The sequence below is a fragment of the Poeciliopsis prolifica genome, unplaced genomic scaffold (genome assembly GCF_027474105.1).
Source record: "Poeciliopsis prolifica strain line A6 unplaced genomic scaffold, Auburn_PproV2 SCAFFOLD023, whole genome shotgun sequence".
Classification (NCBI taxonomy): domain Eukaryota; kingdom Metazoa; phylum Chordata; class Actinopteri; order Cyprinodontiformes; family Poeciliidae; genus Poeciliopsis; species Poeciliopsis prolifica.
The window spans coordinates 4,894,718-4,918,952 of record NW_026562398.1 but is presented as its reverse complement, the minus strand read 5'-3'; the positions used below and the strand labels follow the sequence as shown (position 1 = coordinate 4,918,952).

The following is a 24,235-nucleotide window of genomic DNA, read 5'->3' as shown; positions in this document are numbered from 1 at the left end:
TGGCACATCTAGCCGTCAGTTGATAAAATGTAAAGTAATCCGGTTGAGTAATTTTCAGACAAATGTGTTTAATATAAATTAAGGCATTTCTAAAACGCTTGTTTGAAAATAAATTAAAAGTCAAGTGGTGCATGATTCATTATTTACTAGATTTATTAATCTCAAAACAAGTTAAATGTCTTGCCAATCCTGACGAAAGGGGAATTAAAAAAAGAGGCATTTTTGGATATTAAAATCTTATAAAAAAAATAATCTGAAGATTTCTGTAGGAAACTTTAGATATTTATTTTAATTGTTCATTTATTTGTTCCAGAATGTTGGAGAAAATAAACATCACGCTTTTCTCAGTCAGGAGAAGTAGTTATGCAGTTTTGTAAACTAAGTCCGTGATTCAGGGCCAGTTCTGTCTGTCCCTGAATCTGGACAACGATTACAGCTCCTCCATTCCTTCTTATTAGTTTCTTCAAGTAAACACACACTTTACATCTTTCACACCTTCTCACAGAGTATCTGATGCGGAGTTAACCCAGGCCAAATAAGCACACATGAAGGATTCTCATAGAAGAAACATCGCCGCACCATTCTTTTTATTCAAAACTCAAGTAAAAAAAAAAAATCACATTTATTCTGAATTTGGTTTTTCTTTTATTTTCCAATTTACATTAATTAGCGGTGTAACAAAACAAAGACAATAAAATTTATTCAAGAGAAAAAAAAATGTACATGCCCTCACGCACATAGAGACAACCCACTCTGGTTGCTTGTGAGCGACTGTCCTCAGAGTCCCAGCCAGGCGAGGCTGTGGGAGTCCACGGAGAGGCCTCCGAGCCTCCTTCCAGGGTGGAGTGTGAGTGTGTGCTGTGAGGCTAGTGGGAATCAATAAAAAGGGTGTGTGGACGGGATGGGGACGGGGAAGGATGGAGGGAGTGGCGGGGAACTCGTAGCACCTTCAGAGAAAAGAGCAACCCAAAACAAAGATGGCCGTCGGGTCTTAGAAAGCTAACGGTTTTGGTCAGCTCAGATCACAACTCGACATTTTCATTTGTTTTCTTTTTAAAACCGTGAGGTAGCTTTTAAGGATCTGGGCGACTACATGAGAAATTTGAGAAGTATTTTCCCTTGTAGTTCTATAAAGCCAATCTTTTTTTTTTTTTTTTTTTCTGAGACAAGAGCGAGACCTTCTTCTGACAGGAAGGTAGGGGGTGCAGGGGATGAAGACATACAACCAGAATGGCACCTTACTTTCCAAAAAAAGTGTTGGTGTGCATATAGACACATGTTCACGTTACGTGGAAATATATATATATATATGAAAACCATCTGGTTGTTTATAAACACAGACTTTTACAACATTTGAACCAAATATTTATTATACACAGTAAAGTTTTCTGCTCACGATGTACTGCTCTGGAGTAGCGGGGTAAATTTAACTTGCTGAGAATAAAATTTAATAAAGCAAATTTGCGCTTGGTCTACATTGATTTTAAAATGCCATATTTATGTGTTGGGAGGGAAACGACGAGGGAGGCGGCGTAAGACTGGGACAGAGGTTGTGCAGCTGTTCTGTAGTGGAAATCGGGGAGGCTTCTGCTACTTACAAAGTGAGCCCGTCCCGTCCTATCCCAACTCTGCCCACTTGGATTAGACAATAAATAAGTGACATCGAGTCATGTTTCTGTTTTCCATAGTTTGGTTTCTTGGTCCCACTTCTTCCTCCTTCCTGGCTCAGACTCATTTCAGTCAATGGCTGGGCAATGGAAACATGACTGGATCTCAGGAAGTGGGGCTGACACAAAATGCTGCTGTGTTGTACAGATATTGCCGGTGCCCTTCAGTGCTCACATCCAGGAAGTACAACTAGGAGAGCACTTTGTTGTGAGGAAAAAAAAGCATAAAATTTCTCTCTCTTTTTTTGTTATTTTCCAGTCTTCTTTATTGTGGAAGTGTGTGGAATGTTTTCATGGTCAGGTTTTTATATTATTACTTTTGGGGGGGTATTGTGATATTCCAATTTACAAGAAGCAGACGGCGCCTATATCCACTCCGAATTCTTGATCTGCTCCTCCGATGTCCATTGGAGCAATGTCTACGATTGGCAGACGGGAGGTTTTCTGTGTTTTGTATTCAAAGACAGTCTTGCCCCACCGGCCTGTGTGGCTCTGTTCAGTAAGAAAAGAGACATTTGCAACTTTAGAATTAAAATACCATCAGAAATAGCATTCAATCAAATGTAGTTGTGCAACCACCTTGCAGCCATCCTCCAACACGCTGTACGTGAAGCGACTGTTGCCCTCGGCGCGGATCTCCACGTCGTTGGAGCCCTGCAGTAGCAGCGACTTCTTCAGGTTTCCTGTGGCCTGATCCATGTAGGCAATGCTGTTCTTGCAGTGATAAGTAAAGTTCTGGGACGCTTCAGTGGACAGAAGCCTCAAGAAGGTCAGCTGGACGTTGGCAGCGCTGGCAGCAGGACCGTCCTGAGCATAGCTGAACTGTGGACCAAAGCCAAGCAGCAGGTTAGCTTTCTGTTCTGAATCTGCTGGGGGAAAATAACATTGCAGCTTTTGTGTTCTTACGTGAAAGCCGCCATTCATTGTCTCTCCGAACCAGATGTGTTTGCGGTCCTTGCTCTTGCTGGTCCACCAGTTCTTCTTTGGTACTTTTGTGATGCTTGGGTAGACGCAGGTCTCTCCTGTCTCCATGTTGCAGAAGACCTTGATTGCGTCGGCTGTGCTTCCAAGGTTAGGATCCACCCAATAGTCACCTAACGAGATGAAAGTAAGATAGTGCGGTCAATACGAGGAAAAGTCTGGTGTTTAAATGAACGATATGGTTAAATGTTTTCAGTGGAAATCCTGCCTTTAGCGTTAGCCTGTGTCCCAGGCACTGCTAAAGTATTCATGTCACTTTGACTGGACCACACTAATCTTTGAGTGTTCTTTGATCTAAACAAGTGTTTATTAACCCTGGTCCTCAGGGACCACTGCCCTACATATTTTAGGTTCCCGTGCTGCTACACACCTGATTTAAATGAGTGGGCGACTCAGGCAGCATTCACACTGCAGCCTGAAGTGACCCAATTCCGATTTTTTATTTTTTATTTTTTTTACGTAACGCAACCTGTATCTAATCTTTTCATGACAGTCTGAACAATACTGGTTGAATTTGTTCGAATGTGACCCAGGCCTCTTGGGGATACAATACGTATCCGATTCAAATGTGACCTAATGTCCAGGTCGAATGCATCCGACTTGAATGTCATTGATACTCGACAAATGTCACTTTTCTGCTCCCTGACACACCCAGCTGGAGGAAAAACAACAACCATGGCAAACTATAATGAGGAATATGCTGCTCTAGTCGAACAACAACTTCAAAATCATAAACTAAGCTCCACCATTACCATCCATGTTTACTTCCGCAAACACTTCTTATATAATTCGGCAAAGCACTGAGAATGCTCTCTATGTGTGACGTTATTGGCTGAGCTTCACTGGGTTTGCTTAGGAAGGAGCAGTGTCTGCTGTTTTCTGGCGTTACATTCCGGAGGTTTTTTAAATGGCACATTTTCCGGACACCAACATAAACTTTATTGGGGAAAAAAAACTTCCAGTCGATTAAAAAAAAAAAATCTTTTGTACTGGTTTTAGAAGCAGTATAATAATGTGCAAACTTTTTGGCTCTCCTTTAAGTGGCATCAAACCAAAAGTAGGTTAATACAAAAGAATGCTACAAATTTCTGTTCTGTATTTAGAAAAATACTTATAAACCAGTTATTATTTACTTTTTAAGTCATAAAATACATGCCGGCTTGTTGTAAAAGATTATGGGTTATGAATGTTTTTGAAAAAAATTCTATTATTTATTTTTGTGCAGGTTTTGTAAAAATATGTCAATATTACTATTTATTGTCCTAAAATATTTGCTATTCAGAAACATTCATGTTTGATCTACTTACCGCTCTTCCACTCAGGGTGGCACAGCTTTAGGTCATTGCAAGAGCGAGCCGGGTTCTTCTGGGTCCCGTCAGGGCTGCGCAAGTTCTCAATCTGGGTGTTGAGCGACTTGATTGTGGAATCGACCTCAATGTCATGCTGCCTCAGGGAGCTGGAGGCCTCGTCTGCCCTCATGTACCTGAGAGGATCAGGAGACTTCTCAGTCTGGCCCATGCCAGCGAAGGCGGAGATGTCAATGCCTGGACCTGGTGGGCCAGGAGGACCAGGGGGGCCGGGGTTCCCAGGAGGACCCTGAAAGACGGCAGAAACAGCAAATTTGACCTTATAGACAGAGAACAGCATACACGGATATGAGGATTGTAAATGTTGCTTCTACATACAGCAGGACCGGTTTCTCCAGAGCGTCCTCGAGGTCCGGGGGGTCCAATGGGACCAGGCTGTCCATTAGATCCGTCTTTGCCAGCAGGTCCAAGTGGACCAGGGGGTCCCTACAGAACCAAGTGTCAATGAAAGCGAAAGTTAGCTTGGAACTGGTTGATTTCAAAGAGTTAAACTTCATTTGGTGTCTTAGCTCCACCTTGCAGTCTGAATCTGATAAAGAACTTCAAAAGAGTAGTTTTATCTTCTCATGCTGTCCCTAATATCAGTGAAGATAATTTGTGTGTTGGTTTTCTTATCGTGCGTAATCTGCGTTAGTCACTAAAATCCACGTTCCACTCTTGGAATGAGTTTTTCCCACAAATCAAGATCCTTGCTGCCTGTCTGCCACGTTTTCTGCACACAGTAATTATAAAACGCCTCGGCTACAAATCTTATCGCAGCGATGGGTAATTAAAAAATGCAGCCTTTCCGCTCTTCGCCTTCATCTTTTGATTGGAGACTTTCAAAAAGGCTGACCTGCCGCACACTTTACTACCATTGCATATCTGCGGCCCAGAACGGCTTTCATTGACTTTTCCCACCCTTATTTTCTGCGTCCTCACCTTAGCGCCGCTTGGTCCAGCAGGTCCAGCAGACCCGGCATCTCCAGCAGGTCCCTGTCAGAACGAGCACAGCCGCGGTTTAACGGAGGAAGTGAAGTTGCGGATGAAAACTGGCACAGTAGGGAAAGTCTTTTAGATTTCTTACCGGAGGTCCAGGAAGACCCTGCAGACCGGTGAAGCCACGATGACCCTTCTGACCTCTCTCTCCAGACTCACCTGCCTCCCCCTTATCTCCACGTGGTCCTTGGGGTCCCTAGAGTAAAGTTGAACCTACTGGTGAAATTTAAATCTACACGGGTAGCTCTTTAAGGTGAATAAAAGATGATACTGACATTAATATCTCAGTTAGTGTTAGCAATACTTACAGCAATTCCTCTAGCGCCAGACAGTCCTGGTGGTCCTGCAGGTCCTTGAGCGCCCTAGAAATAAAGATGCTTCGTCATGTTCATGTTAAATGTGATCTGATTCTAGGTTATATTCCTGTGCCATTAACAGTCCAGTGTCACTTACAGCCTCTCCTCTGTCTCCCTGTTTGCCGAGGGGTCCAACTGGCCCGGGAGCCCCAGGGGCGCCTGGAGCTCCGGGAGCGCCTGCGGGACCGGTGTTACCTCGCTCTCCCTAGAGGAGGATACGAGGTTATGATGCAGCAGAATAAAAGTCATGCAACATATTTGACATATTTCACATGTGCTTGACTTAAATCAAATATAAATTAGCAGGCTGGTTTTAAGGTTGTACAGCAAAAAAAATAAGAACTGAACTGTGAAATTCTCATCAGACCTCAGTAACGACCCAAAGAGAAAAAAGCCAAAACAAATGTGCTTACATGTGAAATAAAGTAGGATGTCAGAAGAAATAAGGATTGATAACTTGAACAATATAAGCAGTTAAAAAGTTAAAAAGTCAAGATAATCATTTAAACCTGTCAGTTTTTAGAACCTCATTATCAAGGTAGGACACCAAGAAAATGCAATTATTGTTGCAAAAGCACTATTAGGACTGTCGCTTGAAAAGAGGAATTTCACCATAAACCAGATACAACCATATCAAACCTCATATCAAACAAAGTCGAATGGAATTAGTAGGTAAAGTTTTTTTTTTTTTTTTTTGATGAAAACATTAAGTAATTCACTCAATCACAATTGTTTCCATGCTTCATCACTCCACAAGACTCCACTTAAGAAGAAAAACCCTGGTGAAGATTTCTGGAGAACATTCAGACAGCACAAAGAAACGATGCAAGCCTACAGTTATGAGCTCTGAATGTGTTACATTAACTCAATAACACCTTAATGACGACGTTTGGAGAAGCAAACTTTATTATTTAGGTAGATTCCTTTATCAAATGATATGAAGTGCTTAGAGTTCATATCATTGAGGGGAAGATGAATGGAGACATTTTCAGGTTGCACAGGAAATATCCTCTGAACCGTTCAGGTCTGAAGAGTTTGTGAGGAAGACTAGGACAAACTAACAGTGAGATACACTGGTGCTGATCTCCAGCAGTCATTGGGTGAGATATGGGTTCCATCTTGGACAGGTCGCCAGTTCACCACAGCATCCATTTTTGTGGATTACACGGGCCTCCACTAACACCTGGCGTGCATTTACTGTCACGCTTACATATTCAGTGCTTTCTTTTCCCACCGTACCTGCAGCCAAAGTCCTCACCTTGACTCCAGCAGATCCATCTCTACCAGGAGGTCCATCTGATCCAGGCGTGCCCTAGAAAACAACATCTTTTTCACGCTACAGAAAATCCCGTAATAATAGGTTGCAGAGCTGTAAGTATAATTGTTTTGTTGTTATTGTTTAGGTCTGACCTCTCTGCCTGGCTCTCCAGCAGGTCCAGTGAGTCCAGGAGGCCCAACGGGTCCAGGTGGTCCTCGGTCACCAGCACCACCAGATGCTCCCTGTTTACCAGGCTCTCCCTAAACACAGAGGCACACTCATTAAGAAATACAACACAAATCCTTTAAAAAAATAATAATAATAATTCCAGTGAATTATTCAAAAGCATGTTTAATTCCAGTTTTTCATATTTTCCTATAATCAAAAGTGGGGATTGTGTAATAAAGTGATAATATAGCATTTGATGATAACATTTTCCATCTTAGAACTCATGGCCATCTAAAATCAGAAGGTATGAGGCAGCATTTATGCTAAATGAATGTGGTATGTATGGAACAGTACATAAAAAACAATAAAAGTTGATGCTTCTGTACATATTTTGAAGCATTTTCTGTGGATTTCATGTGGTTGGAGGATCTGTGGTTGATCCTTTTCCATGTTATGGAAAAAATGGGGAACCTCTGTCTTAAACTACCAAAGGTTTATTTGTGAAAACTTCATAGAAAGTGTTTTAGAGTTCTTCTGATGAACTGAGGGTTTCATACTGATGATATGTAGGTAAAAATCATCTGGACTAAGAGTCTTACAGAAGGTCCAGGGAGTCCAGGGAAACCTCTCTCACCGCGCTGACCAGGCAACCCAACAATACCACGAGTTCCAGCCAAACCCTGCGGACCTGAAGGGCCATCACTTCCCTGCGGAGGATAGAGAGATCCATTTGTCACCAAATGGTCTTGTTAAGCCACAGCTGATAAACCAGTCAGTAAATATGCCACTAAATTAGCTGGTGATTGATACAGACTGTTCTCTCTCAGCATCGGTTCAGTCACAGATAAGACTGGGTCTTCATGGGGCAAAAATCTCTAACTCACAGGAGGTCCCATAGGTCCAGGCTCTCCCTTCTCTCCCGGAGCTCCAGCTGCTCCACGAAGCCCAGCGTCTCCAGTCCGTCCTGGAGGACCGGCGTCACCGCGAACGCCTTTCGGCCCGTCCTTACCAGCGGGACCAGCAGGTCCGGCAGCGCCAGGGTTACCCTGTGATGGAGAATTTCAGCAGGTAAAGTCATCCAAAATATTTTAAAACTTTTGAATTATTCTTCTTTGCTAAAGTTAAAATACTCACATTGGGACCAGGAGGTCCAACTCTGCCAGCAGCACCAGGGAAACCTGTTGCTCCCTGTCAGAGAGAAGAAAACTTTGTTGTAAAAAGGCTTTTGCTGCTTTTTTTTTTTTTTTCGTTTTAGCTAAAGATACAAAGTTGGAAATATTTTAAAGAAATTACAAGCAAATGGTTAAAGTGTGAAATTGGATCAAAAAGCCATTTTACTAATACATTTAATAAACGCAACATTCTGTTTGTCTGTAAAACTAGAATATTACATAAGCTCAATTAAAATAAATATTTGACCACAAAATATTCAACCTAGTAAAAAGTTTCATTGCCACCCTTTTTCCTTCCACTCAACTTTTCTTGATATTCTTGTTAACAGCGCCCTATGATCATCTAGCCTCCGGAGAAATATTCTTTCATTTGCCTTGCCCTACGGACAAAGCTGTAAATTATCTTTAGATGCCCAGGTCTTTTTTGTATATTTAACTGGACAAATAAAAATCCAAAACCGATAAGATTAGTCAATCACTAAACATCGATACAAACATAAACCATGCGGGACATTTCCACACTGACACTACTTAAATTTGTTAAATCGTCACAACAGTCATAAATCCTTTTCTTCTGGTGTTTTGATTATGTAATTTTCAGACAACTACCCCGTATGACACAATCGAACCATGTTAGAGTTTAAAATTTTCTTACTGATAACGACTGAAAACATTGACAGTTTTCTGAATTAACTGAAAAATAAACCAAACAATGGCGGGATCACATCAAAGTTTAGCAGATTCAGAGTCCTGCTTTTGGTGCAGCATTATTAAGGCTGACTTCACTGCTTTTACTTCTTCTTTGAATAGTTAAAAGTGTCCACAGTGAAAAAGGTTTTTCATGCTGCCAGAGCTGATTGTAGTTCTGTTTCTATAATTAATGAAGGCTGGAATCCATTTATAGACAAATGTACCATCTGTAGATGACTTCGCCTGATGTGAGTCTCAAAAGCAATGTGAGACATTTATGTAACGCCGCCATTTGCTTAATGTAATATTTCTGCTAATTCCCTCAGTCGGTACATCTGAACCAGTAAAATAATCCATAAAAACCTCAATATTGTTGGCAATTTGTTCGCTAACTGAGTTGCTATCATGACTTATTGCTTTAGTTGCCATTCCAAAATGTTCTTGGATAATCTATATTGAATACACATATTTTGTAATCTTCCGACATGTTTTTACAGTTCCTAAAATGCAGATTTAGATATATTTGTATTAATTATAATCAAATTATCCAAATGCTTCCTAAGTGGTTTTAAAAGCAGTTCATTACCATCACCAAATATTGAATTAAAAGTTTGAATATATCTGACTTTTCAGACTTAACCTTGAATGTTTTATTTTAATTTTAGAATTGTAGCATAAATTAAATATGTATTGACACAGACATAAACATCTCTAAGTCTGACTGCATCAAGGTCACCATCAAGAGCTAAAAGATGAATGAAAGTTACTCACAGGAGCTCCCTGGGCACCGCGTGCTCCCTTAGGTCCAGATACACCAGTAGGTCCCTAAAAACAACAGCAGCAACAATCACTCATGTTGTTGGTAACTCTACAGTAAAATAAAAATATCTCTTCTATATTCTGCTGACTTAAAATGGGTACGAGATACAGAGCGTCTTGTTCCGGGGCTTTATTTTTGGCCCAAGTACTCACCACAGGTCCAGGAGCTCCGGAGGGTCCCTGAGGTCCAGAAGCACCAGCCTCTCCTTTCTGTCCGGGCTCACCGAGCTCTCCCTTAGCACCTGGCTGACCATCTGCACCCTGAATGTCATTTAGAGCAGCCATTAATGCAATGCCATTGCTACGATTTTAATTAGCAGGGAAAAAAAATCTTCTTTTATTTACTCACAGGAGGCCCAGCAAAGCCCGCAGGCCCAGGAGGGCCAACCTCACCGCGGTCGCCCTGCAGAAATGGAGAGCAGACAGGTTATCAATACCGACTGTTCAAACAGAGAGGAAGACTGACACAAGTCAATCAGGACTTCCCTGCGATGAAATAACAAAGCTTGGTGTTCTCAGTGAGGAAAACACTCATAACAAGATCAGAAAAAAACAATATACTGTATATTATTTAAGTCTAAGTTATTTTTTTAAACAGTGAAGGGAATAAGTATTTGTTCCCCTGATGAGGCCATAAGTTTCAGCCTTTAAAAAGAAACAAACTGCCTCTATTTTTACTGTTATGTTTGGATGCAGTGTGGGCAGAAAAACAAACAAAATCCAGAAAAGTAAAAAAAGTAACTGAATGTTTTTGAGTGAAATATTTCATCCTCTACAACATGTGGCAAACTCAATGCCTGGGGGGCCAAATCTGTAGTTTTTAATGTAGCCCTCTAAACTCCAAATTACTTCAGTAAGTCTCTCCAGTTTTTCACAAATGTGGAAAACTTACACAAAATCAGCAGATTCCAACATTTGTTTCTGGATTTTACTGCAAATTTCTCTCAAAATTTCCCAGAAACTTTGGGTTTAAATGAATCTGCCTCAGCCTTACTTGATGTCAACTTATAGTCCGTCATCAATACAGCGATTAATATAAAGACATATTTAATGTCATACTTTAATGCGAATATTGTACAAATTTCTTACAAATATTTCTACATTCTTCATATTCCTGTATATTCCATATAATCTGTGTAATTTGTATAATATGTACATAGCTCTCATATTTATGTTTATATTTGTACAAAACATTTTATTTATAGCACATCAATATTATTCTCTGTTTATATCTTTGTACAACTGTTTATAAATATTTATATCCTGTATAGCACTTCTGGATAGATGCAAACTACATTTTGTTGCTTTGTACATGTGACAGTGCAATGACAATAAAGTTGAATTCTATTCTATTCTATTCTATTCTATTCTATTCTACATTAGGGCCACAAAATCTGTGATTTTGATAGCAAAAAAGACACAAAAACAATCAAGAAATCCAGAATGGACTGATCAGTCTGAAAAGATGATCAATATTTAATTTTCAGAAACACTTAATGAATGCTGAAACAAACAGCTACTTAATGATACTTTAACTGGTACAACCGGCCCTTTAAGAACATTCAGATTCTTGATTTGGCCCAAAATGAAAATGAGTTTGACATTCCTGCTCTACAAAACAGCAAGAAATACAGCTCCCACTGTTTATTAATGTGCCTTTAGACCAATCAATGAACAAATCAATCAATCAATCGATGAGTCATTCAATCAATCAGAGTTCAACTGGGACGACAGTCACCAAGAGCGCCATTAGCAGTATCCATTAGCTTAGCATTGAGGTGTAATAAACTGCTATGCTAACGGCTAGCGTAACATTAGGCTGCAGCAGACTGAAATCTTCCAACCTTCTGCTATCCACGCCTCATGTAAGGTTTTCCAGTGAACATCAAACTGGCTTACAGAAAGCTTTTATGGAGGATGCTATAGTCTACATGAGTTAAACTAAAGGACCAGTAAACAATGAGCTGAAAACACGGCGCTCTGGTAATATTTTGTTTTATTAAGAGCACAAGGTGACTTCAGTACATTGACGGGCCAAGAACCATAACATCTTGGACAATAACCTTCCCTTAAATAAAACAGTAACAATAAGTGGTGGATGGGTGTTTCAGGTTGACATTGACCAACAACGCAACAAACAACTGGCAAAAGAAGAACCGCATGTCATGTTTCTGTTTGTCATGGAAGTACTTACAGGAGCACCACGAACCCCAGGAGCACCAGAAGGACCAGTTGGTCCAGTCTCACCCTAAAACAAGAAGGAAACATGGGTAAAGTTAAAAATAACAACCTCAGTAGGATCTAGATTTCAATTTAAATTCTACTGTGATTCTTACCTTGGCACCGTTGGGTCCGGATGGGCCAGGAGGACCAATGGGACCAGTCAAACCCTACACAAGAGAAGACCATTGGTGAAGATGTAAGAAGAGATATGCTAAATCGATTTATAAAGCCAGTTTTAAACACTATAATGAATTTAAGCATATATTTTTAACTTACTCTACCACCGTCTTTTCCAGGAGCGCCTTCGGGCCCCTTCTGTCCATTATCACCCTGTCAAAAAATACACCGAAACTGGAAGTATTCTTTTTGTTTGTTTGTTTTTCTTACTGCAATAGAATTACACTGTATTATAAACAATACTATGCCTTTACTTATTAAATAATCTGTCTAGTTTAAGTTTGAAACACCAATTTTTGTTTCTTACTCTGTCTCCCTTGGCTCCTGGGATCCCTCCAGCTCCTCTCTCTCCAGGCATACCCTGCAGGCCCGGGGGTCCTTGAGATCCAACAGCTCCAGCTGGTCCAATTGCTCCCTAATAAAATAAGGTGAGTATGAAATCAACCATACCACAAAATTATTCTCAAAATAGTTGCTCCTGTTCTCTTTCCAGCTTACAATAACTTAGATGTTGCTTTAATTCAGCAATTAAGAGGAAAACATTATGCGTATATTTAATTCATTAGAAGCATTCAAGGCATTACACTATTATTTCCCTCAGCACTAAATATTGAAGTGCACAATATTTGTTGACACTAAACTTTTCCTGTTAGATTTACACTAAAAACATGAACAAGAGTTTGTGTTTAATTCAATTCTTTGATGAAATAGGATAATTCAGTCATCCTCAGCCACACTTCAACAGTATGAGTCCTTTAGCTTAGCTTAAAAAGTTGCAATTAAGCTAAAAAGTCAACTGACAGTATTCTCACTCAATTAAATGTCAACAATAACGTGATTAAATGTTTTCATTCATTAGGGGGCAAAAAGTACGTTGGCAGACAGTCTTTTACGTGTGTGGAGGAATTTTTTCCTGCTCTTGTTTGCAGAATTTGCAAAGTAAAGGTTACCTAGTGGCTACCACCACCATGTTTGACTGGTATGAGGTTATTTTTCAGATTTTTACAGATCAAAATGGACACAAACCTTCCACAGGTCGTGTGATGGGCTGTAGTGTTTGTTGTTTTCTGGACCCTTAAAGCCTTAGAAATTGTTTTATAACCTTTGCAACTAAGAGAAATTCTTTTTTGAGACTCAGTCATGATATGTTACTTTTTAAGATTATTTAGCCTACATTATGTTGTCCCCCAATTTCTTCAAAAGTTATGTTTTGATTTTAGCGGTCTGACAATAATCAGTGGTGGCGACTAGTAAAGCTGAGCAACAAACAGTTATTTATATGTTGTTTGGAGGCAATTGGACTCAGTTTGGTTTGGATAGCAGGTCTGACTGTTAGTTTGAGCAGAAAAAATATTTAAGTGTGACAAAAAAGTAAAAACAGAAGGAATCTGTATGGGAGATAAGAAGTCTTTATTTGCTAATTATAGTCAGTTAGCTTGGATTAGCTCAAACTGTCGCTACATGGCTACGCTAATTTAGCTCTGCCAAAGCTAAATGAATGTTTCTCAACAGATACGACCACAAACAGGTTTTATTTACTATAAATCTGAATTGGTAGACTATATTTTTGTGTAGGCTTGTAATTGTTCAGAGCTGCTAGTTTTTGAACTACAGTCAGAATTGTGTTTGTCCTCACTCCAAATAAAAGAAGAAATCAGAAATGCTTTGATGATTTATAGCTTCACTGTTCAACAGGTTTAACTGGACGACATTCTGGTCAGAAATAGGAATCTTTTCTGAAATCTTTGTATGCTTTGAAGCAGCAGCTTAGAAGAAATATGATTTAAAACAGCTTCAGACGTCACCTCACAGTCAGTGAATGTTTATCAGCCTGTAAGAGACAAATATATAAGTTCATGTAGAAATCAGCTGCTGACCTTGGGTCCGTCACTTCCTGGCGTTCCAGGAAGTCCCCGCGGTCCTTGAAGACCCTGAGGCCCAGCGCCACCGCGCTCACCAGGGAAACCACGCTCACCCTGTTAAAGGTGGACAGTAAGACAATTAACCAGTTTAACAAAAAACTTGCTAACTTTAAACAACAAAGTAAAAGCCTTCAGGTATGAAAGCATTTTGCTTTGCGCTGACAACCCTAACGATTACAAACTCGGTCACTCACTCTGGGTCCAACAGCACCAGGAGCTCCACCCTCTCCAGGAACACCCTGTGAATTACAAGCATAAACTTTTCATATTTCATCATTTATCTACACCAACTAACACAAATACTGGGTAGTTTTCACATCATTACAGCATCCTTGCCCTTTACAGATTAAATGATATATTTATTTTTGTTACTGTGGTATTAATAAAGGACTATTCTATTCTATTCTACTCTTGTAGTTACAGATATAGGATATGATTGAATGTATGTTATTTATATGTTTTATGATTATTATTTTTGATCAGTGCTGGAAAATATCTGCAATTTCTACAAAAGATTACGTTTGATGTCATCACAGATAGATGTCTCTATGATTAAAAAAAGGAGAAAGCAATTACAACTAGTTAAAGTTTAGTTTGTCATCTACATTTTAAGCTTTTTTGCAAGCATTTCTGAAAAACTGAAAAAAGATAAACCAGCAGATTCATAAAAAAAAAAAAGCAGTCTGTAATTATTATATCTCACCTGATCTCCAGGTTTTCCACCCTCTCCTGGGGAGCCAGTTGGGCCAGGCAGACCCTGCCCAACAGGAGAACAGAAACGAGTGAAATCATATTAAACATTATATGGTAATGTTTTACAGTAGACATAGTGATGAAGCAGGTTTATGGAAATATGAACCCACCTGGAAGCCAGGAGGTCCAGGCTGTCCTTGCTCTCCTCTCTCTCCAGCAGGTCCCTAAATTGATACATTTAAACATAATAATCAGTCAATCTGAATGTCAGAGTCCTTGTTAAAATGATGTTGAAATGCTCAAATACTCACAGAGGGTCCAGGAGGTCCAGAAGGACCAGTCTCACCATCTTTTCCAGGTAGTCCCTGTTGAGAGAGATGAATTTTATTATTTATAATTTTGGGTAAAAAGGATCAGATATTTTATGTGGAAGTTTACTACTCACTTTCAGACCAGGTCGACCAACGAGTCCCTTCTCTCCTGGTTTTCCAGGTTCACCCTAGTAAAGAGAAAATTACTTTAATTACATGGTGCACAAACATGGAAGTTTCATCATCTGCACTTATTTAAATTTCTGCGTGTGCTGTAATCAGATCGTTCAGCTACGAACATTTGCTCCTTTTGGTCCGGGGAATCCCATGACTCCAGGCTGTCCGCGTGCGCCCTGGGGTCCAGGTGGACCGGGTCGCCCGTCCTCACCCGGAGCGCCCTGTTAACGGCAACAAGAAACAGGTCAGATGAACAGTCACTCCTGAGACCTGCAGTAACATCACATTACACATTACAATATGGCTGAAAAGTTTACCACTATGTACGCATTTCTTATCTGTAAATATTGATAATTATTGATTTATTTTTGTTTGTTTGTTTGTTTTAAACATCTGAAATGTTGCCAGACTGGCAGCGTAAACTTTTCTGTTTTATCCAGTTTTCATTCCTCGCCGTTTTTATTTTTAAGCAGTGACGAGGCAAAACCTGAAACTGCTGCTGCGCCAGTTACTCAGCAGCTTGTTGCTAGGTAACCAAAGGTCAGTGAATATTCTATATGTTGAATAGAATGTATTAATATATCGATCACATGTCTATTGCAATATATATTGTTATTGATTTATTGTCCAGCTCTAATATTATTCCACTATCTTTATACAAACGGACTCTTGCAGGAATATTATATTATTATTGTTTGGCGAAGGTTATTTTAAAATCATTCTTCTGATTTAAAGTTGCATTAAGATTCAGCATACCTGCTGTGATTATCAGCATACCTGCTGTGATTATTGTACTTTGTGAAATTTAAAACAAAAAGGCTTTGCTTTTTATGTTGGGCTTTATGTATTTGCTTTAAAGATGCTTATAGATGCTTTAAATATTTTACTCACAGAAGCTCCAACTTTGCCCTGCGGCCCAGCATCTCCAGGACGACCAGTAAGACCCTAAGAGAAATACATTCATGTTTGAGATTGTAAGAAACTAGTTTAAACAATGAACCAAATAAAAGTATATAATGACTCAAAACTCACTCTGGCTCCTGGGAGGCCGGCCTCGCCTGTACGTCCAGGGTCTCCAGTGGCACCTTTTGGCCCAGCAGCACCAGGGACGCCACGGTCACCGGGGGCTCCCTGAAGGTGGAGCAATAAGTTTAACACCAATCAGCTTGATCACAGTCATCATGCAGAAGAAATACCAAGTTCTGACGGTCAAAGAGGTAAAATTCATTCTGATTGAGATTAATTTAGGTGGGACCAACCTTTGCACCAGCAAGACCATCCTGACCTGGGAAACCACGGTTGCCAGGAGCTCCCTGCAAAGAATCACACATTAGATTAGCATGTGTGCATCTTCTAGTAATCTATTCATGGTAACATTCTCTTATTGGCTTCTTACTCTTTCTCCTGGAGGTCCGTTTGGCCCTGCAGTTCCCGGCTCTCCCCTTGCACCCCGCTTCCCTTCTTCTCCAGCAGGGCCAGGCGCCCCTTGAGGCCCAGCGGGGCCCTAAAGTACCAGGATGTTCAGTTCACACTTCATCTACTCACATCACCTGAAATCTCTTGTCGGTCAAAATGGAGCAACTTACCAACTCTCCTTTGGGTCCAGATTCACCCTTCAGTCCTGGAAGACCGGGATCTCCCTGAACAGAAAAAAACAAACAGAAACAACTGGGTAAAAATTAAACCACAGAAAACATTTATTTACTTTCTGGTCATTTGTAGATGGCTTACAGATTGTCCTTTAGGTCCAAGAGGTCCAGTTGCTCCCTGTGGTCCAGGTGGGCCACGAGGGCCGGGGAAGCCAGGTGCGCCAGCAATACCAGGAGCCCCCTTCATGGAGAAAAGTGAAGGAACAAAATGTTAAAAATATTATTGAGACCGATCATTAGGGAGTAAAATTTGAGTAATAAAATGGACTTACAGCAGAACCTTTAGCCCCAGGAATACCATCAGTGCCGGGGTTACCCTGCAGACACCAACAAGAAGCAATTAATTATGACATATCAACACTGATGTCTACTATCTACATGAGATAGTAGAGTCCTGACAAACTAACCCCCGCTCCAGCTGGTCCAGGTGATCCTGGCGTGCCGGCCTCTCCGCGGGGTCCTTGTGCTCCTTCAGCTCCACGGGCGCCAGTTGGACCCGCTTCACCCTGACAGGAAACAACAAATTTTTGACTTTTATTGGAAAACTAACTCACTATTCACTCCTTTACCAACTGAATGCAAAATTTGCTGACACTATTGAACTGAACCTGCTATGTTTTACACAGAACAGTGTTTTATAACAATTAAATTGTGTGTGAAATACATAAGATGCTTTGTTTTACAGTGTGCAAAACATGACATTACAAAAACAGACAAGTTCATGAAAACTTGTCTGGGATGCATTTAGAGATAAACAGATAAAATATCAAATATTAGGTTCATAAATGATAAATATTTGTCATCAGGACAAACCTTGGCGCCTGGGGATCCTGGGAAACCGGGAGCTCCAGCAGGACCAACTGGGCCCTAAAATTTCACAAAAATCTTTAGTTAGATCTCATATTTCAACTTGGTCTAGAGAAGATAAGATAGTGGATGATTCAGATACGAAACAACGATACACACCGGGGGACCAGCTGGACCAGGCAAGCCATCGTTTCCACGGGCTCCCTGAAGAGAGCAAAGTCAGGAGAGTCATTGTCGACTATCAAAATTAAGTCAATAATTTTTAAGTTTCTTAAAAATTGCCACAAATGTCAAATTGTCCCAGTTTAAATAAGAGTGAGTTACTCACTGCAGCTCCAGAAGCACCAGGACGTCCCCTCTCACCAGGTAGACCCCGAGGGCCCTGGGGCAGAGGAGATAAGTGACCAGGGCATTTTATTTAAAACTCTTACTTCTCACATAACTACAGTTTAAATCTGTGCTCTAAGAAAGCTCACCATAGGTCCATTACTGCCGCTTTCTCCAGCAGCACCAGCCTCACCCTATAGAGATGGATGAAAAAATATTTAAAAGAGGCAAAACCAAAACGAAAAATGAAGTATTTTATTTTTGATCGATTATACCTTGGCTCCAGCAGCACCAGTCTCTCCCTTTGCTCCATCCAGACCAGGGTGACCCTACGGGGAAGCAGGATGTGACAGCATCAGATGCTAAACCTGACTGAACCGACCCATTTCTACCTATCAGTGAAGATTATAATTCTCACTCTGTGTCCTTTGATTCCAGGAAGTCCAGGTGTCCCAGGGAATCCACGAGCTCCCTAAAAATATAAACAGAAGAACATTTTTATCCATGAATTTCTCCTTATTTTGGAGTGATGAAGTTAGTTTTGGGACAAATGAAACATTCATTTAGGAATGATGTTCGCTCACCTGAGGCCCCGCAGGTCCGCGCTCACCGGCTTTCCCAGGTTTTCCAGGATCGCCCTAACAGAGCAGAAATAAGTTCATTATTTTCTAAAATATGTGCAGGTGCACAAGAAAAAGCTGTAGCTTTGAGTATTTCCCCAAAGTGGGGGATTTGCTGCGTGATTAACGGTCTCTGTGGTGGCACTGTTCAGAGAGAAACACTGCCCTCTGCTGGTAAAGAGGGTTCATTCACAAGATCTGCCAAAATTTCTTTATCAGTTTAAGATTTAGGTCAGAAACGGAACTGAAATAGTTAGAACTTTTGTTTGCATTTTAAATAATAATAACAAGGTTTAAATTTTTTTTAAGCATTTAATTTGACTGCGTAACTTATAGGCCTACCCTGATTTTGTGTGAGAAGTTCAATGAACAATATATTGCAGGAGTAGAAAAATACACACACACAAAAAAAGTGTAGAGGACACGTTGAGACTTACGTCACTTCCTGGTTTTCCAGATGGCCCAGGTGGTCCACGAGGTCCAATCGGTCCCTGTCAGAAACCAAATGAAGACTATTTTCATGTGTTTATGAAAATAGTTTATCTTCATCGTCAAATCACTGTAATCAGTTTTTATATTATATTCTGGGATCAATGTGAGATCTTACAGCTGGACCGGGCTCTCCAGTCTCTCCGGGTGCTCCTTGGAAGCCCTGAGGCCCCTGTTGGTGTAAACACAAAACTAACAATCAGCATATGTGTTTACCAACCACATATATGACAATTAATATTAAAAAAAAAGCTTAGAATAAAGTAGATTAGAGTTTGAATAAACTTACAGGAGCTCCGCTAGGTCCAGGGGGGCCACGGGGACCCATGGGACCCTATGTGGACATACAAACACTATGAAGCCACAATCAAAGCTACATTTCATTTTATGAGAAGATTATGATATCTGATTTAAATGCTAATTCAAGTTATGATAATTCAAGGCATAAAATAAAGTGTTTTATGTGATAGAGAGAATTTAAATAAAAAGCCTTTTTGTAAAATCCAGTTATGTGGAGTTTTACATTATAATTCATTTTATACTTGATTTGGGTATCAATATGTATTTATGCACAATTCATGTACAAATATATTTCTAAAACCATGATATCGTCACCTTCCTAAAATAATGGCCTCAGTTATTTTTAGTCAAAAGGGATTTTGGTAACAGCAATATCAACAAAAATATGTGATTTAAACAAAATAAATAAATAAATAAAAAACTGGCAAAAAATGACTTCGTCCATTATTTTAGGAAGGTGAATATATTGAACAGACTCCCTGTGGAGGAGATAAATTAACGGCCCACAAGGTGGCAGTGTTGCCTCCATCTTTGAAGAGCTTCAGTTGGACCTCGTTTTACCGCGTTGTTCCTTTTGATATGTTGATCAAATTAAAACTTCATGAAGGTTCCTGCTAACCATTGGTCCTTGCATCACACCCATCTGAGCACCTCCAGCCTTTTCATCAAAGCCTGCAGACATCTGAGCAGCAAAGTTCTGCAAAAACACAGAAAACGCACAAAGACGGAAAACAATTTTAGCACTTTAATGCGTTGTGTTTCCTGTGCCATGGCCTCACTTTAAACAAGAGATGAAGAATAATAAACACAGCTAAGAATCCCTTATTTACTCGTTTACTCTCTGTTTCTTCTGTGACGTTTCCCAGTGCAGCTCTAACGTTTGTTTGTTGACCAAATTGTGCAACAGAGAAGTGACGCTGCGTTATTTGAGCTAAAATCTGACATGCGGAAGTTCATTTCCTCCTACTTACCCCTCCCAGCCCTGGTGGGCCGGGTGGTCCAGGTGGGCCGGGGGGTCCGGGGTTTCCAGGTGTGCCAGGTTCACCATCTCTTCCTCTTGGTCCAGGATTTCCCTGAGAAAAAAGAAAGTTGTTTTTCATTAAGTTTCTGTTGACTAATCAAGGCCTTTAGTAAACCCTCATTTGAGGAGTTTCTGAGGAATTGTTTCTATAATATTTCATTTCTTTCTTGACACTGTGATTTTGGTTACAACCCAAATAGCTTCAGTTCAGTCAGTTTAAGACTATGTTTTAATTTCAGTTGCATGTCAGCATTCAACAACCCGTTTATGGCAAGGCTAAAAGTCCAATCTTAAAGCTGCCAGTCTGCTACAGTCACAACAACTTTGTTTTGTGGGAATATAGTTTTCATTTGTTTACCTTGTCACCCTTTGCGCCAGCTTCTCCACGCGTCCCCTGCTCACCTAGGGGGCCCTGCAAAACAACAGAGCATGTTTGATATTTCTAAATCTCCAATTCAAAGTAAAATGAATCACGGTCATTATTTGGTGCAAGGAATGATGTAAAAAGAAGGACAAATAATTACCATGGGGCCTGGTGGTCCTCTTGGTCCTATGACCTGGACAAACATATAAACATATTTTGTCAGGTTTCAGTATATGTTTTCCTTCTGTCACATCCAGAGATGTTTCTCTGCACCACTGAGCATTCCAACTTAGCAGGAGGTGGACAAACCCAGACCCAAAACATAATCTGACAATAATTTCATTTGACAAGATGATTTTTTTTTTTCTCCTCCGCACCATCGCCTTCTTTGACCTCCAATTGGGCTGAATTTTGTCACCTGACGCGAACTTGAAGAAAAGCTGCCAGGAAGAACTAAAAGGATTTTACAGGGTTCATTATGCTGCTGGAATGCTCGGGTTTTTCCTCATTTTATACGGCAGGAGACATTACAGATACTTTGGTCATGAGAAGGAATCAGCATGATAAAGAAGCCTTAAAAAAAGGAGCTCTCGATGTTAAAAAATGTTAATGAATTTAAGATATTACCTTAAAACTCTTTAAATATATTTGTGAAATAATAATAACTGCAATCCAATAATCATGTAATATTTAAAACACGAGATGAGGAGCTTTACTTACATCTGCAATCTCTCCTGGTTCTCCCTTCTGGCCCTGACGGACAAAAAGCACAAAGTTCTCACACACAATAAACAAAAATGCAATCCTGAGTCTGGTTGTAACTTTTTCTACTCAAATGTCAGGACTTTAGTTTTGCTCGCTGTCTCACCTTAGCACCAAACGCCTCTGCAGGTGGATTGATGACAGAAAAGGAAGAAAAACACCATTAAAAGTGGCATCTTGAAGCGAAGACATTTCAAACACAGGATTTATTTGGAATCCAGTCTATGATTCCAGAGAAATGGAGACCTGCATGCTGCAGAGATCAAATACCGCTCACCAAACCCATTCGAGATCATATCAAAGAGGCAAAGGAAGCAGCAGAAGCAGGAGTGAGCCAAGAGCACAGCATTAATTCTAGCTATTAATGCAAACTACAAGCATAAGTAATGTTTAATTGATACTAAAGAAAGTGTTTACAACTGCAAATACACGTTTTGTGTAAATATGCATTTGGCTTTGCTAAGATTTTGAAACTTGAGCAAAGCCCAAATGTATTTTTTGCTTTTACAAAGTTTGCACAGCCAGTTGCGAACATGTCACTAAATCTATTTTGAGGCATGTTCTGAATTTAGTTTCAACTTAAACAATTCAATACATGTCAGTTGATTTTCAGTGGTTCCAATATATTTATAAAGAAGCCATCTATCATAAGACTTCTAGTTAAACTTCATGTATAAGCTTTGGAAGAGAGCTTTGGAAATACTTTGATGGAATAAAATGAGTAATTATGGCTTTCCTCTAAACAACAGATTTTACTTTGTGGAAAACTGAGCAGTAGAGAATATTCAGGTGGAGACAACCGGCAGCACATCCTCCAATCTAAGTCACACTTTTTAAAGGAAGTGATTAAATCATGATATGTTGCTCATCTTGTCTCCATAAATGACATGCAGAAATTGACTTTGGAATAGGGAGCAAAACATAAAGCAGCTGGAGTTAAAGTGACAAAAAAAACTGATTGGTGACTTCCTCTGACCTCATCAGAAATCAGAAAATGGCTCCAAAGTGTGCTCCCGATTCAAAAGTCTCAGCTTGGGATGGCTTTAAAAGCAAGCAAGGAGAGTAATTTATTTATAGGTGTGTGAATAAATAAATTACAACCAATGGGGGCAGTGGCATCAGCGGGGCAGATGGGGCAGCATTCTCCAGATGGGATGATAGGGTTGGCGCACTCTTTGATCTCCTCGCAGATTATCTCATCGCACAGAACCGCTCCGCTGTCACACACACAGATGCGACACGGCTCTGGCTTCCACACATCCTTATCATTATACAGCCGGGCGTCCTGGATGCAGCCACCTGCCTCCTCTGTGGTGGCCAGCCAGGGGAGGATGTCAGGGGAGGGACAGCAGTGAAAAGTTACACACGGAGAGGAGAAGAGATGTACACAGTGGGATGAGTTGGTAGAGAAAAATCATATTGGATTAGGAGAAGAAAGTGAGGATGAAGGGTCAAAGGGGGAAAGTGAGGAAGTGGGAGGGGTTAATGAGTACAAAGGAGGGGCATAAAGAAGTCATTTTGCATCAAAACATAACATCTCAGCTCTTTTGCAAGATATTTAGAACTAAACATGATGCTTTCATTTGCATAAACACAGAGGAAGAAAGTTTTTAAATGATGATTGCTATGATTTTCCAGCTATAAATAAGAGTCACAAACATCCATTTAGTTGATTGGATAGAAATATGCAACACATTTTCACCTCAAGAGAAAATTTATAGCTGCAATGCACAGAATGTCAACACAAACTACAGCAAACGGTTGTGTCTGCAGAGTGAGCTGAGGTATTTCACAGAGCAGGCTGAGTGTATTTAACCTGCTCCACTGCCTGTATGAATGAACCTCTCTTATGGGGATACTGGGCCCAATTGACAGGCTGGTGCTGTGAATAAACAGAGGCTCCTTCTACATTTCTCCGTCTGGGTATCGTTGCCATGTAAAGCACCAGTGTAAACACACACGGTAAAGTAAGAATAGGTGATTTGTTTTATGTATGCACCACAGGAATGGGTGTATAATCTACATCTTAATGACATGCCAAGAAAACCCATAACTGACCAATGGATACACTTTTAAATAAATAGCAGTGATAAAGCAAGGAACACAGTACACCTCTAATTTGCTAATATATATATATATATATATATATATATATATATATATATATATATATATATATATATATATATATATATATATATATATATATATATATATATATATATATATATATATATATATATATATATATATTATTGCCTTTGACCCCTTGTTGCAAACACTGTTCTTCAGTTTGTTTCTGCAACACTTTAAGCCTTGACACCTGAGGTCAAGCTGTTTGACTTCATCTATTCATGTTTGCAGCTCTATTTAATGTTACAAATGCATTTCAATGCTTTTATTGAGTCTCAAAGCATCACACACAGCAGGAAGGTGTGACAGGTGAGAACAAATCAGTTTCTCCATCTGACAAGTTGAACTTTGACACCTTTATCTAAACAGATGAATAGCCTGTCCTAGCAAGACATTTTTACAGCCATTTGGCAAAATAACCTAACAAATCCATATGAAAACACCAATACAAAATTAAAATTCTTCTCAGTTCATAAAGTAAACATTCAGTGCAAAAAAGTATTTTTTTTTAATGTGACTTACGGTCATCTTCTTCCTGACATCTGACCACGGATAGTAAAACAACTTGAGATGCTACAAGTAGCAGAACAGTCCTTGAGTCCAAAAAGCTGAACATGTCTAAATATTAGACATGCAGGAACTCGGGTGAGAAGTGAGAGGGACGGCGGAGACCAGGCTTTTCAGTCAGGTGGTGTGTTAGGTAGGGGTTCCCAGAGACTTATGGCACCATGCAGTCAAACCTTCCAGAAACTAAGTGGAATCCAAAGCGGGGCCCCAGCTGGCACTCTGCACCCAGCTCGTCAG

At 40.1% G+C, this 24,235-nt stretch overlaps 1 protein-coding gene across 2 annotated transcripts; it reads right to left on the bottom strand.

The window, feature by feature from the left end:
• Positions 1 to 559: 559 nt before the first annotated feature.
• col2a1a (collagen, type II, alpha 1a) lies at positions 560 to 24,235 on the bottom strand. 2 transcript variants are annotated; one of them, XM_055046229.1, is made up of 54 exons: positions 23,954 to 24,235; positions 22,400 to 22,606; positions 21,405 to 21,421; positions 21,257 to 21,289; positions 20,697 to 20,729; positions 20,531 to 20,584; positions 20,123 to 20,224; positions 19,771 to 19,848; positions 19,141 to 19,185; positions 18,970 to 19,023; positions 18,800 to 18,853; positions 18,327 to 18,380; positions 18,161 to 18,214; positions 18,018 to 18,071; positions 17,892 to 17,936; positions 17,744 to 17,797; positions 17,575 to 17,619; positions 17,422 to 17,475; positions 17,016 to 17,114; positions 16,881 to 16,925; positions 16,691 to 16,789; positions 16,546 to 16,599; positions 16,356 to 16,463; positions 16,219 to 16,272; positions 15,992 to 16,090; positions 15,851 to 15,904; positions 15,082 to 15,180; positions 14,917 to 14,970; positions 14,783 to 14,836; positions 14,642 to 14,695; positions 14,482 to 14,535; positions 13,973 to 14,017; positions 13,734 to 13,832; positions 12,164 to 12,271; positions 11,956 to 12,009; positions 11,793 to 11,846; positions 11,651 to 11,704; positions 9,806 to 9,859; positions 9,610 to 9,717; positions 9,409 to 9,462; positions 7,910 to 7,963; positions 7,660 to 7,821; positions 7,375 to 7,482; positions 6,760 to 6,867; positions 6,608 to 6,661; positions 5,447 to 5,554; positions 5,302 to 5,355; positions 5,082 to 5,189; positions 4,937 to 4,990; positions 4,334 to 4,441; positions 3,956 to 4,244; positions 2,574 to 2,761; positions 2,247 to 2,489; positions 560 to 2,159 (listed from the first exon to the last, which is right to left on the bottom strand). In XM_055046229.1, exons 1-54 carry the CDS (start codon positions 24,045 to 24,047, stop codon positions 2,013 to 2,015), a joined length of 4,473 nt encoding a protein of 1,490 aa, XP_054902204.1. In that variant the 5' UTR covers positions 24,048 to 24,235; the 3' UTR covers positions 560 to 2,012. The 2 variants fall into 2 exon arrangements, with proteins under 2 accessions (XP_054902204.1, XP_054902205.1); XM_055046230.1 differs by lacking the exon at positions 22,400 to 22,606.